Below are 15190 nucleotides of genomic sequence, written 5' to 3'. Positions count from 1 at the left end.
GACACATTTAGTTATATCTGCCTCTTTTAATGTGCATTTGGATAAGGTCTTTTATACAATACCAAAAGCTTTATCAACAAAACATAGATTCTAAATCTATAATGGCTTTCCATTTGATACAAAGGTCAGATGTTTGTTAGATTTTGTTAATGGAGTTGCTAATATTCTAACGTCTTAAACCCATTGACCCTATGCTTGCTTAACTCATAATCCCTTTCAATTTTTTTTATAAAACTAAAAGGTATGATGTAATTAATAATTTATTATGATTGTTATTATGTAAATATGTAGCTAATACATTTAAATTAAACATACAAGGATAAGCATGAGTAGGTCTAGTTCGATCATGAGTCAAAACTGCGCCTATAACCGATGTCTTGGATTTTAATTTTTGTATTGGAGCAGTTTTAGTTACAAATGGTTCGGTTTTTTCGGTTATAAGGAAGTACGCACCAAATCAAAACTAGTTTTTACTAATAAATACAATGTAGTTTTTATTGAATAAAAAATTGATGACACTATAAAGTTATAAAGGGAAATGGGAGGACAAATGAGGTATTATTTATACCTTGAAACTTTGGTAACAAATAAGGTAAGTTCGGAGTTTAGAGAACGAAGCGAGGGGAGCAATTCGGCCACAACTTTGTTTTTGTCTAAGGTACAACTCGAGCCTAGCTACGTTTTATACGATTTATATGTTATAAATATAGAAGATGACGTTTCTTTTAATTTTAATAAACGATTTGTTCACGATCACTCGTTTGTTTGTATATTGATATCAAAAGTTTTGGCTATATAATGGGTATATATAAGACTTTTAATTTAGTTATATGATATGCATTATGCAATATGTTATTATGATGGAGATATGTAGTTACATATTTAGCATTCATTCATGATAAAAATTAAAAAAATTGAGCTTTGAAACTTATCTAAAAGATATGAGGGCAAAGAACAAAAATAGTTAAAAATTAGTATTTGACTTAAATTAAATAATAGACCTTCAGTTCTTTGATATACCATGACTCTTCATTTGGTACAACTGGTTGTACCGTATTGACCAGTTAACCCTATAATTTCTTAAAATACAACTTTAATTTAAAAATAATATAAAAATACATGATATTCTATAATAAAAGTCCAAGTACAAGAACAACATCAGTTCGACTAGTTAAAATTCTTAAATCAAGCTCCATCCTAAATCCAACCAAACGAATGTCATATCGGACATGTCGTTTTCATGGACGAACGAGCTTTCCTTCTGAACATCGTGCATTCCTAGTATTTCAGATTTGCCATATAGTTGTATACTTGTAATTGTATAAACTAATGCTACTTAATTCAGTTTCTTCTTTCTCTTTGTACTCAAAGATGTATAATAAATTAATAAATCCAGTGTTTTTATGAAAATTTGTTTTGTCATTAGTCACATAGAAAATGTGTGATTTGAACATATACGGTAGTTAATTATGCATACATAAAGTTGCATATCTAAGTACATACGGTCGTGTCTTCTACATGGTATTATACATAAGTTGTGTTATTATCTCACACTCGGTATGTTTTGTAAAAAAAAAATTACTTAGGATACCTCCCTCTTATATTATATAGGAAAATTGGATTTTAATAATCTCAACTTTACGCAGTTGGCCGATAATAATTCCAACTTTGAAAATAGCCGTCACTGGTCCCAACTTTCATGTTATTTGTTTTCATTGGACCACCGTTAAAAAAAATTTAACGACGTTAAGTTTTTTCCAAGTTTTAAATTGATGTTTTAGGGCTTTTGATCGGAATGAGAACACGAATCGATTGATATAAAACTTAACTCTAAACAGCGCTTCATACAACTTGATTTTTGTTAATTAATAGTTTAAACACCGGAACTGAAGCATCCTTTAGTCGTTTGGACCACTGTTTGGAGGTAAGTTTTACATCATTCGACTCGTATACTCATTCCGATCAAAAGCCCTAAAATATCAGTATGAAATTTGAAAAAAACTTAACGCCGTTAAGTTTTTTTAACGGAGGTCTAATGAAAACAAATAGTGTGAAAGTTGGGACCAGTGACAGCTATATTCAAAGTTGGGATTATTATCGGCCAACTGCGTAAAGTTGGGATTATTAAAATCCAATTTTCCTATTATATATTTGAATAATATATAAAATAGAGAGACATATAAAGGGAAATCACGAAAACAAGCAAAAGATTGAGCTTGTTTTGACATACGAGAGATTGAGCTTTCGCATTTTAGGAATAAAATCATACACCTGTTCAAAACCAACCAATCATTCAACACCAAATAAGCATGATGGTTATTGGTTAAGGTGAGTAATTTTTCGTCTAACACTAAAATTTAGAAGATACATCGTACTCCACAAAACAACCATTCAAATCAATGTGTGTTTACAAACAATATTTTAGCTACGGGTGCAAACTAGCCAAGTTACTCAAGCTCAGATCAATAAAAAGCTCGAAACTAGCCGAGCACAAGCCTTAAATAAAGATCGTTTAGTGATCGAGCCTGAGCTCAAGCCCCTATGTGTGTGGGAAACTTGTTTAGGCTCATTGTGCCTGCCTTCACGAGCCTTATTTTTCTTTAAGTTTCGCATATTTTGGATTTATATGTATTTAGTTAACACTTCACAACCAAACTCGACCTAGCTATGGCTCGTTTAAGGTACTAAACGAGCTCGGCTCTTAGGCTAGCTCATTTTTTTTCATAATAATATATAAATAATGATAATAAAATGTATATGTATTAATTACTATATAATAAAATCAAAGTTTGGTGTCGCTTGAGTTATTATTGGACCAAGTGGCACGATATCAATGTCCACTTCATCTTTTATTTTATTTTTTTAAAAAATAGGCTTTAATTTCTGTAATGTAACGTACGTAACTAAAATCGATCAAATTCGCTTTAACTCACCACAACAACGCTCAGGTCAAAGCTTAGGTTTTACCAACGTCCAGGTTTCACCTAGTCACCGCTGCGATGCCAGTGACCGATAATACTTTGGTTTACAGTACCGGCTGTAACAACTCGTTAATAAATAATAAACGTGTCAACCCCGAGCCAAGCTGCCAAAAACAACTCACGACCCAAACTCGGACTTTAGAAAAAGAGCTGAATACGATTTGAGTCCGAGCTTGAAAAACTATTCACAAGCTGAGCTAATCTTTTAGGAAAAAAGCTCAAGCTCAATCCCTTGTAAGTCAAAAGTCAAAACAAGCCCCGTACGCCTGAAGAAAAAACGTAGAATTAAAATGAAAGAAAGCAAGCAAAACGACAACGTTTCAAATGCATGCCCGATAAAAACCACCGCATAAACCCTAACAACCACCGATGACGTCACTTTCATTTCCGACCAGCCACCACACGCCGTTCACACCACCGTCCGTACGACGTTACCGTTACCACTTCCGTCAACTCACGTTTGCCGTTTCCAGAAACCGCGAAACCGTGATGAAAAAAGCTGAGCAGCATCTACGTAACTCACGTGACGCCGTTAAACTTAACGGCGACGATAACCTCCGTCTAACGCCGGACCAATCCGTCGGAACAGTCGTGTCAGCTCAAGCGAACTTCATGCGCGTTGTAATTAAACCGAATAAACTTAATAAGTTAGAACATGAAGAAGAATATTATGGAGTGGAGTTGTTATGTTCAGTTAGGAGTTTGTTGAAGAAGATTAAGAGGAGAGTGTTAGTAGGCGGCACGGTGTTATTGCGTTCGATCAATTGGACTGAGCGAAGCGGAATGATAGAGAATGTGTTTGAGAGGAGGACGGAAGTAACCGATCCGCCTGTAGCGAATGTGGATCATCTACTTGTTATGTTTTCTTTGGATCAACCAATACCGGAGGCGAAAACGCTTACTAGGTTTTTGGTTGAAGCTGAGTCGACGAAGCTGCCGTTTACGCTTGCTTTGAATAAAGCTGATCTCGTTGATAAAAAGGTATACATGATAATGTTATTGACGTAGTTAGGGCTGTAAATGAACCAAACGTTTAGCTGGAAAGTTTGTTTATGTTCGTTCATTTATTAAAAGAACGAATATGAACAAGGGGTTTTGTTCGATTAACTAAATGGCTGAACACGAAAAGAGGACGTATTCGTTCAATTGTGTTTGTAAACAATTGATAATGTGTTCATATATGTTCGTTTAAGTCTGTTTATGTTGGTTAGTTTTTGTTTGTTAGGTTTTTTGTACTTTTTAGCAGGGTCGTCTCCGAGAATTTAAATACCTCGGCCGAGTCAAAATAAAAAGGCTCGTATGCCTTAACGATTTTTTTTTATTCGCTAGCGTACATGTATAAAATTTTTATCGACCGATTTATTATAAATAGAAACCATTCTGAGCATGTAATTAACTCATAAACCATTGTAAATAACCTTTTTTTTAACACCAAAAAACATATATATGTAATATGTATAAAAAAAGTTTGTACCCCCGAAACTTATGTGCCCGGCGGATGGTGCGGCTCGCACACCCTGTGACCCTCCCCTGCTTTTTAGTGACTAATTTTCTAATCTTATCATAAAGATTTAAGCAAAATTGTTTACTATTAAACACAAATGTATATGAGTAATATGTGATTAATTAATATATATATATATATATATATATATATATATATAGAACTAACATATGAATATGAATGTTAAATAATTCACAAACACAAACTTGGTAGTCGGACCAATCGTTGGCACTAGCTATTCTTCGTTAGCCAAATCAAATAACAACACATTGTTTGTGTTCATGTGTCTCGTTCGTTTGCGTTTGTGAACGGTTCATGAACAAGTTCATTTCTTTAGTGAACAAACATTAGCAATAGGTTTCGTTCAGTTAGTTGTTCGTGAACCGCGGTTTGTCCAGTACAAGCTTAACAGACGAACATGAACAAAACCTTGTTCGATTCAGTTCATTTACCATTCTACATATAATTAGGTCAAAGTCTGTATATATGGTTATCACATATAGTTAGGCCAGATTCGGTATTCATTAAAGATGATGCAATAATCTGCCGTATATTTTAGTTTCTTTCGTAATACTTTCGGTTTCATGGATTACTTGTAGCATACTAGCATTGTAACTCTACAATATCTGTTTATTGCTTACTAGCTTGAGACCCGTGTACTATACCCGCAATTGATGACAAAAATAATGTTCAATAATTAAGCGAAATACAAAAAAAATAAACTTTTCATGCATATTAAGAGATAACCGTTGTACAGTAGTGTTTAAAATTCTTTAGATATTTATTTATTTATTTCCATCCTTCATATTAATATTTAATTAATTAACAAATAAATGGTAATGAAGGATTTTAGAGATTTAGTTGGTTTTAAAGTTGTGAGGATTAATGTGGGAGTGACAAGTGGTAAAATGTCAGGTTTTTATTAGAGAGTATAGATATAGATAGTTTGGTCAAATATTGTGTTCATTTAAGATAATGCAATAATCTGCATTTCTGTATGTTCATTTTTGATACTTTTTAGTTTCATGGATTATTATTTTAATGCAGACTGTGACTAAATGGAAAACCATACTTCGCATATGGGGCTATGAACCGATCATTTGCAGCGTCGAGACCAAAACTGGACTTGATTCTCTGCAATTGAAGTTAACAAATCAGACTTCTGTAATTATGGGTCCAAGTGGTGTCAGAAAGTCCAGTTTGATTAATGCTTTAAGAAGCGATCGCTCTGGTTTCGGGTCTGCCGAAGCGGATGATTGGCCCAACTCTGTAAGATACTAAGATCTCAACTCTGTTTGCAGGGCCGTCTCTGAGAATTTATATATCTCGGCCGAACCAAGATAAAAAGGCCCATAATTTTAAGATGATCAAAATCCAGTCATATTATTTAAGGTTTATTATTTAAATATATGTATGTATAAACAAAACATATGAAATTTTTTTGGCCCAAATAAAAAAATATGCCTCGGCCGAGGGTGCTACTCGCACACCTTAAAAGCCGGCCCCGTCTGTTTGTAGTTCATTGATTTAAACTTTAAAATTGTAATTAAATATGTTTCATTTCACATGTAACAGATTTCAGGAATGAAGATCAACGTGTCGGTGAAGTGTCAACGAAAACTGGCAAAGGAAAGCAAACGACTCGACATGTGTCTTTGCTTCCATTATCTGGTGGAGGATATGTTGCTGATACTCCTGGTTTTAATCAACTGAGTCTATTGAAAGTTACACAACAGTCCCTTGCACTTTGCTTCCCAGAGGTCAGTCTTGTAAACGAACCGAACGTTCGGTGAACCGTTTGCCGGGAAAAACGTTTATGTTCGTCTATTTAATAAACAAGCAAACATGAACACATAACGAACACGAGCAAGCATCTCGTTCGTCCATCTGCGTTCGTGAACGTGTATTTATGTTCATTCATTTATATTTGTTCATTCGTCTATGTTCGCTAAAATTGTTTTTTTTCATATAATATGATATTATCAAAAAAAAATCCTTATTATCAAAAGATATTACAACGTAAGTTATGAAAATTGTTTGGTTATTTTTTTATATACCTAAGTTTTCATATAGCATCAAATATTTTATTATATGAAAAAATAATTCTTCAAAGGATTTGAATATGAAAAACCTGGCGGCGCCTAGATTAATCCAATAATCGTCTAGAAAAAACCACACGACGCCTAGAAAAATCCACCCGGTGCCGGGTACATTTTTTGTCGGGCGGTCAAAAGAGGAGGTGGCCGACGAGAAACACTCTTGACATGTGGTGCTCAATCATTGGGGTAGAATAATTAGGCGGTCCGGTTGGTTTTGAGCTGAACATAATAAAACCGGTGGGATTTGAATGGACATTTTGGGAATTATGGTAGTCAAAATGGACATTTTAGTCATTTTTTCTGTTTATTTTTGGTTTGAAAACTACCTAGAAGTTTTTTACTATATGGTATAACCTATATATCTAGCTGGCTTTTACAATTACATGATCATTATATTTTGTTGACTCATTGATCCTCGGTTATTATCAGGTTCGGAAAATTCTTTCGAACAATGAACTATCAAGATGTGCATTTAGTAATTGTTTGCATATTGAGGAACCCGGATGTGTTGTGAAACTCGTGTGGTGCGTTGAGGAACCCGCGTGTTGCCTTGAGGAACCTGCATGGTGCCTTGTGGAACCTAAGTGTAAAAGATATAAACATTATTCCATTTGCTTGAAGAGATCAAAGTGAGAGTAGAATTTCAGTTTCGAACTCTAGGAACCAAACGCGAGGGTGATGTCAGGTGTGCTCATAATCTTCTTGAATTAATATTTAGTATGAACTTTTTAGTCAGTTTGTTCTGTAACTACTAACTAGTCAGGATGTTATTTAGTCTCATCTTTATTCTTTAAAGATAACGTCTTTATCAACCGAACGTTCATGAACTGTTCGGTGGGAACTAGGAAGTTCGTTCATGTTCGTTTATTTAATTAAACGAATGAACATGAACAATTATTTTGTTCATTTAGTTAAACGAACGAACATGAACACGCATTTTGTTCGTGAACGTCCATATATGTCTGTTCATTTACGTTTGTTTATGTTCATTTAATTTTTAATAAATATTAAACTAGTTATAATTATATAAACATAAACATAAACGGAGCTCCTTTAATTAAACAACTAATTTAGATGTGTTTTGGGGTGAATTGTGATGCATTGCACTTGTTCTTTTGTGTTCATTAGTGCCAACTTATGTTCATTTATGGTTGTTTAAATTTGTTTGTTTATGTTCATTTGTGTTTGTTTACATCCCGTGAACTGTTTAGGTTTAAAGGAATGAACATAAACGAACACAAACATGCCCATTTTTTTAATAAACGAACATGAACAAAAAACTGTGTTTGATTGTATGTTCATGTTCGTTTGGTTCATTTACATGCTTACATAAGACAAGAAAAATATTAAGAGTTTAAAAAGTAAAGTGTAAAGTTGTCACTTTTTGAACAAAAAAACTGTTTTGGTCAACTAACCTGTTTGACTTGGAATTATACTCAGATTCAAAATGGGAGATATGGGAATCAAGCAAGCTGAACCGCGACTCGATCCTAAGAAACATAGGAGACAATCGCGTAAGACCACTAATCAGTCTATACTAAATGACTTGGAAAACGAACTTGAAGATGACGACGACGAAAGCTATCTAGATGATGATCCGATCATGCGTGCAATGGAGACTGAGACACAGTAAATCATGCCACTTGCTCAACGACAAAGTAATTCGTAAATACTGGGTTTTATTTGTTCGTCCGAGGACGGAATCACAACAAGTAACATTGGTTTAGCAGTAAGGATTTTACATGTAATTTAGTTTCACCCTTTTGTTACTTTTAGTTTTGTAACATTGCATGCGAGAAACCTTAGCATGTAAAATGGTGACATGACATTTGCCACGTCACAGTGGTGAAAAATCAATTGTGTGTTTTGATGTATTCACATATATGTTTTTTAATACCATATGGAATGCCGTAATTTACATCTATCTAGTACATCTATCTAGTGAGGTGAGGTGAGGTGAAGTTGTAAGAAAGAGACCTGATGTTTTATGTGATATAAAGTTAGTTCGTTCATTCATTTTTTAGTTTTAGCGACGCCAGGTGATTATGGAGAGACTAGACGAGTACATGATGTTTACTAGTTGAGTTATTAAACTTAACGAGTTTTATCTCACTACACTATCGTGCCTTCGGGCGAGTGCTCACAGGCGTTGGCTTAGGTGAGAGTTTTCCCTGGATTGAGAGACTGGTGTATCACGATCTGGTGAATTTAGCCGGTAGTCAATTTGAAAGATTCGTTGGTCGTTAAAAATAAACAGTAATGTACATCCAGTGTTGCAAAAATCCCGACTAGGCGACGATTAATCCCTGATTAATCGTTAGTCCCTATTTCGCTGATTAATTTTAAGCTAATCCAGACAAAATCAAGATTAATCGGACTTAATCGGCCTTTTCAAATAAGGTTTCAGCCATAATCAACGGTTTTCTGTGAAATTCCAATTAAATTCAGTGGTATTTCCGGCTAAAATATGTTAGTGTATGTATAAAACTGAATATAAAAATGTTTGTAAGGAAGAACGTAGAAACAAAAAGGAATACACAACCAAAACGACGACATTTTGCACACTACCAGTACAATCAAATTACTCCTTCAATCAGCTCACACTCACACTAACACTAATCACCACCGTATAAACCACCGATGACGTCACTCTCCTTCACACTCCTCCGTCACCACCACCACCACACTCCGTTCATCTCTCCGTCGTCCATCCGCCTTTACTCATCCACCTTCCGTACACTCTCCAGACACCGCGAAAACCTAACGCGTAAATCTCAACCGCCGAGCAAGCACGTGCTCAAAGCACGTGACGCCGTTAAACACTTCTCGTCGTTATCGTTAACGCCGTCACTTAACGCCGTTGATAACCTCCGTCTGGCTTCCGATCAAGCCGTTGGTAAAGTCGCCTCGGCGCAAGCTAATTTCATGCGCGTTGTTATCGAATCGAATAAACCTGATAATAATAATAATAGTTTAAATGAATCGAATAGTTTAAATGAATCGGAAGGTAGTGGAGTGGAATTGTTATGTGTAGTGAGGAATTTGTTGAAGAAGATTAAGAGGAGAGTATTAGTAGGTGATACGGTGTTAGTCGGTTCGATCGATTGGATTGATCGAAGAGGAATGATAGAGAATGTGTTCGAGAGGAGGAGTGAGATACTCGATCCGCCGGTGGCGAATGTGGATCATCTGCTGGTGTTGTTCTCGTTGGATCAGCCGAAGACGGAGGAGTTTTCGCTTACTAGGTTTTTGGTTGAGGCGGAGTCGACGAGGATGCCGGTTACGCTTGCGTTGAACAAGGCGGAGCTTGTAGATGAAGAGGTATATATGATGCTGAATTATTGTTATTTATGTTAGTTACTTGTAATGTACATTGTTTTATGAATGTATATAGGTATATTAGCTTCTAGATTTAGAAAGTAGACTAAAAAAGCGTGCTAATTGTGTGAATCAAGTAGTGTAATTATTAGATTTAATAATATGCTATTTCTGTTATTTACTTGTTATATTATAGATCTTGTTTCATAGATGTTTTAAGGTATATTAGCTTCTAGGGTTAGACAGTAGACACTATCTGATTATGATATATAATTAGGTCAAATTCTGTGTTTATTTAAGATTATGTAATAATCTGCTATTTCTGTTAGTTGCTAATAATATATCTGGTTTCATAACTTTTATGGATGTTTCTAGGTATGTTAGCTTAGAGTCAAGCACTGCCTGTTTATTACATATAATTAGATCATATTCTGTATTCCTTTAATTAGCATAATACAATCATCTGCCACTGTTGTTAACTCTTTCATTATATATTCTGTTTTGTGTATGTTTCTAGGTATATTAGCTTCTAGTATTGGACACATTTGATAATCATATACATAATAAGGTCATGTTCTGTATTTGCTTAAGATAATGCAATAATATGCCATTTCTGTTAGTTGCAATATATCTGGATTCCTGGATGTTATTAGGTATATGAGCTTCTAGAGTTAGACACTATATGATTATCACATATTCACATATAATAGGTCAATTTTTGTGATCATTTAAGATTATAATGCAACAATCTGTCATTTCTGTTAGTTTCTTCAATATATATATTCTGTTTCATGGATGTTTTCTAGGTATATTAGCTTATAGGATTAGACACTCTTATTATCATTTATAATTAGGCCAATTTCTGTATTCATTTAAGATAATGCAATAATCTGCCATTTCTGTTAGTTGCTTCTATCTTGTTACGTTGATGTTTCTTGGTATATTAGCTTCTAGCATTAGACGCTATCTGATTATCATATATAATTAGGTCAAGTTCTGTATTAATTTAAGATAATGCAATAATCTGCCATTTCTGTTAGTTATCTGTAATATATGCCATTTCATGATGTTAGTAGGTATATCAGCTTCTAGTACTAGACACCATCTGATTGTCATATATAATTAGGCCGGGTTCTATATTCATTTAAGATAATGCAATAATCTGCCATTTCTGTTAGTTTCTTCATAATACTTTTGATTCCATGGATTGTAGTAGCATATGAAGTATCGGTAACTCTACAATATCTGATTATGACATATAATTAGGTCATGTTTTTATTCATTTAAGTTAATGCAATAATCTGCCATTTCTGTATGTTTCTGCATAATATTTTTGGTTTCATAAGAAGTCTGCATTACTTCTTGGATGGCAAGAGTCACTAGATATACAATTAGGCTCATTACCCGCTCAAGGTGTATATTATTTTGAACATGACTCAAAGTTTCCTTTATCTTATTGCAGACTGTGACTTCATGGAAATCCAAGCTTCGCAACTGGGGTTATGAACCGGTTATTTGCAGTGTCGAGACCAAAACCGGACTTGATACCCTGCAGTTCAACTTAAGAGATCAGACCTCTGTAATTGTGGGTCCAAGTGGTGTTGGAAAGTCTAGTTTGATTAACGCGTTGAGAAGCAATCACTTTGGCTTTGGGCCTGCAGAATTGGATGACTGGCCCAACTCTGTAAGATACTAAGATCTCATCCCTGTTTGTAGTTCGTTTATTTAAATGTCCAGATTGTAATTAATTCTGCTTCATTTCACATGTAACAGATTTCAGGAAGCAAGTGGCTTGAAGATCAACGTGTTGGTGAAGTGTCAGCAAGAAGTGGCAGAGGAAAACACACTACTCGCCATGTGTCTTTGCTTCCGTTATCTGGTGGAGGATATGTTGCAGACACTCCTGGTTTTAATCAACCGAGTTTGACGAAAGTTACAAAACAGTCCCTTGCACTCTGCTTCCCAGAGGTCGGTCTTATCAAACTTGCTAGCAAACTCTCGGTTTAATTCTCACACCAAGCTTGTTGGTAAAGGTGGCTATTTTGACCCATTAATAGGCCTGAAAACAAAACCGAATGAGAACGAGACAGGGGCATGTTCGTGTTCAGTCGTTGAACTTTAACTGAACAAATGATTAAACACAAACTGTTAACAGACCGATTTCTCTTGTTCGTGTTTGTTCATTAAAAAAAGGTGTCCATGTTCATTTGTTAATACTTAATAGTGTTCATGAACCGTTCATGAACGTAAATGAACAAATGTAATTGAATCATAGATGAACGAGTACAGCATTCATAAGTGAGCAAACACTAATTAAAAGTAAACGTGAATATTGCTATATATTTAAAAAAACTATGCTTAATTGTGGTGGATGATATTTTAATTTAATAAGACTGGACTAAAGTGTAATTGGCCTAACAATTTAAATGAATACACAAACCTAAACAAACTATAACGAACAAACACAAACGAACCCACGAGCATAAGTGAACGAACGTTCATATTCGTTTTAACTAAATGAGCAAAAAGTTTTGCTCTTATCTGTTCGTTAATTAAATAAACAAACATGAACGGGCTTCGCGCAGAACATTTAACTGAATGGTCGGTTCGTTTACAGTCTTACCCATCATCTATGAATGGGTTGATTTGAGTCTTGTTTTGTATATTGTGAATGGGTACAGTGAAAATAGTAGCTTAGTAGAAAACACGTCAGATGGGTCAAACAAGTAAAAAAGTCTACTATGTAATGTTTTCTGGACAAAGTGTTTAGAATGGTCAACCCAACTTGTTTGCCACCTTTTCTTGTTGGGATCTAATTTTTTTGCTTTTACAATTATAATGATAATGATTTATTTTTCTTTATCGACTTGTTGAACTTCTGTTACTATCAGGTTCGCAAAATTCTTTCAGAAAGTCAACCTTTGAAATGTGCATTCAGTAATTGTTTGCATATTGGCGAACCTGACTGCCTTGTGAAAACTGACTGGGAAAGATATCAGTACTATTTCCAGTTGCTTGACGAGATCAAAATCAGAAAAGAATTCCAGATGCGAACTGTTGGAACCAAACGAGAGGGTGATGTCAGGTGTGCTCATAATCTTCTTACATAAATATTTTAAAATTACAAGTATGAAATTTTAGTCAGTTTTGTTCGCTAATAGGAGGATGTTACCTAGCTTAAAGATAACTTGTTATAGTCTTATGACGTGTTTTCTGATTAATGAGTCGAATCAGATCACCAGATTACGTTTTTTTAGATGCTCAAACGGGTAAAATCGAAAAAGGTACCCATAGAGAGAAATGGTCAAACGGGTCATCGGTTGTTTAAACAGTATCTTTAATGCATAAAACCTCTACAATCATTTTTACGTACTAAAATGATTATATTCTTACTGAAATATTACATTGTTTGCAATCTTACTTTTACACAACTAGCGATGCAAGCAAACTTAGCAGAGCTCGAGCTTAGCTTGTTTCTTGCCCCGTTTCTAAAGTTCGAGCTCTCTGCTCGTGGGTAGTTTTCCATGTTCTAGCTCGGCTTTGACTGGGCTTGATTATTGTATATTAATTAATTTATATACATTCATAGTAATAGTTTTAATATATAAACAAGATATATTGTTTTGTTATAATTTAATTTATTAAATAAAAATTATAGAAATGATAGGCTCGTGAGCCAGCTCGTTCTTGATATTTTACTCCTTAAATTGAAAAACAAATGATAAAAAATGAGTTTAAAGAAACAGTAAAGTTGTCACTTTTTGAACAAAGAGTGTTTTGGTCAACTAACCTGTATGACCATTCGACTTGCTCATTTTGACTCGTGGCCGTTTGACTAATGCAGATTCAAAATGGGAGATATGGGAGTCAAGCAAGCTGAGCCCCGACTGGAGCCTAAGAAACACAGGAGACAATCTCGTAAGACGACTAATCAATCTATACTTCATGACTTGGAGAACGAACTTGAAGATGAAGATGATGAAAGCTATCTACACGATGATCCAGTCATTCGGGCAATGGAGAATGAGAAACAGTAAAACATGCCACACTTGCTCAACAACATAGTAAGTCGTAAATACTAGGTTTTATCGTGGTTAGTATGCTTTTAGTGTCTCGGATGATGACGTGGCTTAAGTAGCAGATTGTGTGAGAAGCTGACTCAGTGACTGTGATATGCTCATTTGTACACATTTTGTAAAGGCTAATGTAGAAACTAGATCCGCTGCTTCTCGAATCTTAAATGGTCAAATATGAAATTTCTTATTGGGACTATTTTGAAGCTAACTTTTTATTGTGAAAAAAGTTAAAACTTTTGTTTTTAAAAAGTAATGCGCTTCGAGACATTTAGGTTACGAGGCATGAGACGAGAGCCACTTACACGAGGTGTTACTCTATCTAACAACCAAATAAGCTTTAAGTATAACATGACAAAATGCATCTCTAATCTTTTGCAGATAGCATTTTAATAATGCAAATCATTCATAATGTTTATTCTTCTGATATCTTTACATATCAGTCTTCTCTAGACCCTATATTCGACTAATTTTGACCACGTGTGGACAAAGCGACTCCTAAAGACGTTGAGGTGTTTTTGCAATTTTCTTGTGCTCATGTGTGTTTATATCTATTTCCGTTCTTATATCGACCAAATTTTTGACCCATACGTTTATGAAGTCACGTCAAAACTTTCAGAGATGTTTCCAGTCGTTACGCTCCTTTTGTGTGCGCAATAAACTGGTTGAGGAACCAGAAGCTGTTGGTAATTTGGAATTGATACCAGTTTGGCAAAAAACGGTTCGGAACTGAACCGAGCCGAACCCGCTGGTTAGTGATCGGGTTAGAAACCCTTTGTTGAAACCAGTAAAAAGCCATAACTAGTTTGGAACCAAATCATTCTTTTTCTACTTGAAAACCAACCAGTTAGACAAAAACCGGTTAAACATTGGTTGAAGTCGAATCATACCGAACTGGGTTTGTAATAACCCTGGTTTATACACCTTTACTCATAGGTGAGTTGGAACTTAAATTATCTAACCAATTATAACACACATGTATGCAAAGTCTCTATTCAAGACACTTGGAACAACATATAAACCAAAAATAGAACATAAATACTTTTACTAACTATAAATTTAAGTTCTTGTTTACCTTTTTTAAGTTCAACTTTAATCGGTTTTCGTTCAAACTGTTTTAATCAGTTTCAAACCGAATCATTAACTTCACAAACCAAGTAAGATTAATTGTTCTAACGACGCGTTTACTAAAAACCATGCACCAACCAAAAATCA

General features: G+C 34.7%; 2 protein-coding genes across 2 annotated transcripts; both read left to right on the top strand.

Annotated features, from left to right (window-relative positions):
* The first annotated feature begins 3246 nt into the window (after window positions 1-3246).
* On the top strand, window positions 3247-8217 carry LOC143569876 (small ribosomal subunit biogenesis GTPase RsgA 1, mitochondrial-like). Its single transcript, XM_077055678.1, has 5 exons — window positions 3247-3962; window positions 5533-5754; window positions 6061-6183; window positions 7014-7213; window positions 8025-8217. Exons 1-5 carry the CDS (start codon window positions 3351-3353, stop codon window positions 8215-8217), a joined length of 1350 nt encoding a protein of 449 aa, XP_076911793.1. The 5' UTR covers window positions 3247-3350.
* A 1006-nt stretch (window positions 8218-9223) lies between these two features.
* On the top strand, window positions 9224-14152 carry LOC143569873 (small ribosomal subunit biogenesis GTPase RsgA 1, mitochondrial-like). The gene is made up of 5 exons (XM_077055674.1): window positions 9224-9905; window positions 11365-11586; window positions 11676-11870; window positions 12794-12987; window positions 13747-14152. Exons 1-5 carry the CDS (start codon window positions 9225-9227, stop codon window positions 13937-13939), a joined length of 1485 nt encoding a protein of 494 aa, XP_076911789.1. The 5' UTR covers window position 9224; the 3' UTR covers window positions 13940-14152.
* Window positions 14153-15190: the final 1038 nt, after the last annotated feature.

The sequence above is a fragment of the Bidens hawaiensis genome, unplaced genomic scaffold, assembly GCF_021521415.1.
Source record: "Bidens hawaiensis isolate Kalapana, Puna unplaced genomic scaffold, B.hawaiensis_p1.1 tig00024691_1, whole genome shotgun sequence".
NCBI classification, from domain to species: domain Eukaryota; kingdom Viridiplantae; phylum Streptophyta; class Magnoliopsida; order Asterales; family Asteraceae; genus Bidens; species Bidens hawaiensis.
The sequence above is the reverse complement of the archived record's forward strand: the minus strand, read 5'-3'. Positions and strand labels throughout refer to the sequence as shown.

Bases quoted from the DNA above. Each gene is read 5' to 3' on its own strand.
- LOC143569876 (XM_077055678.1), top strand. From the start codon at position 3,351: ATGACGTCACTTTCATTTCCGACCAGCCACCACACGCCGTTCACACCA. The intron at 5,755-6,060 runs GTAAGATACTAA...CACATGTAACAG, and splicing joins CGGATGATTGGCCCAACTCT to ATTTCAGGAATGAAGATCAA. The intron at 6,184-7,013 runs GTTTTAATCAAC...GGTTATTATCAG, and splicing joins ATATGTTGCTGATACTCCTG to GTTCGGAAAATTCTTTCGAA.
- LOC143569873 (XM_077055674.1), top strand. From the start codon at position 9,225: ATGACGTCACTCTCCTTCACACTCCTCCGTCACCACCACCACCACACT. The intron at 11,871-12,793 runs GTCGGTCTTATC...TGTTACTATCAG, and splicing joins TTGCACTCTGCTTCCCAGAG to GTTCGCAAAATTCTTTCAGA. The intron at 12,988-13,746 runs GTGTGCTCATAA...TGACTAATGCAG, and splicing joins AAACGAGAGGGTGATGTCAG to ATTCAAAATGGGAGATATGG.